Raw genomic sequence first — 633 nt, 5'->3', positions numbered from 1 at the left:
TATTCTCAGGGCGTCAGACCTGGAGATTTCATTATGTTGTCATGTTAACAAAGATGCTCTCAAATCCAGTGTTGCAAAATAAGAGCAGTTCCTTTTGATATGCATGCTTGTAAAGTTGTAAAGCATAGGTTTACAATTTCTCTTCTAATATATTTTATTTAATATTTATTTATTCTACCTTTAAATCACAATTCCATTGCTGGGAAACACTGTAATGCAGGGTAGAAAATTTTGTTTGTTCTCATGCCCTATTATTCTTACTATASYTGGAGGACTAGAGTTTCTGATAMTTACTCCAGRAAATTCAGGAGTTTAYTCCTAAATATTAACTGTTTGAACAYAATCAACACTTAAATAACTGYRGAACTAAAATRTAACTACTGCTTTRTATGCAAAAGAATCTACAGTYWTWAGGCACTGACAAGCTTATAAAGACTTTTTCAAGAAGGAAGTGACAGAGGGTTCACATTTTGTGTAGCCCTTCAGTCACTTTGCTGCATCATTCCATGACTCTCAGTGACATTCTCACTCTTCCTCGGCTATCTTCTTGCTGTGGAACTCCCGGCTCTTCACTCGGAGCTTGTTGACCTGTGACTCTGCAATGTCAGCCCGCTCCTCGGCTTCCTCCAGCTC

The 633-nt window shown here is 37.7% G+C and overlaps 1 protein-coding gene across 1 annotated transcript in view; it reads right to left on the bottom strand.

The window, feature by feature from the left end:
• Nucleotides 1-478: 478 nt before the first annotated feature.
• LOC130586526 (myosin heavy chain, skeletal muscle, adult-like) overlaps nucleotides 479-633 on the bottom strand; it is a 15758-nt gene continuing 15603 nt past the window's right edge. Inside the window, exon 33 of the mRNA XM_057387341.1 lies at nucleotides 479-633. This exon is cut by the window's right edge and continues 27 nt beyond it. Within this exon, the coding sequence (XP_057243324.1) occupies nucleotides 526-633 (108 nt within the window). The 3' untranslated portion in view covers nucleotides 479-525.

The sequence above is a fragment of the Malurus melanocephalus genome, unplaced genomic scaffold, assembly GCF_030028575.1.
Source record: "Malurus melanocephalus ecotype Western Australia unplaced genomic scaffold, MMel_1.1 scaffold_1193, whole genome shotgun sequence".
Classification (NCBI taxonomy): domain Eukaryota; kingdom Metazoa; phylum Chordata; class Aves; order Passeriformes; family Maluridae; genus Malurus; species Malurus melanocephalus.
This window is presented reverse-complemented; position numbering and strand designations above follow the sequence as displayed.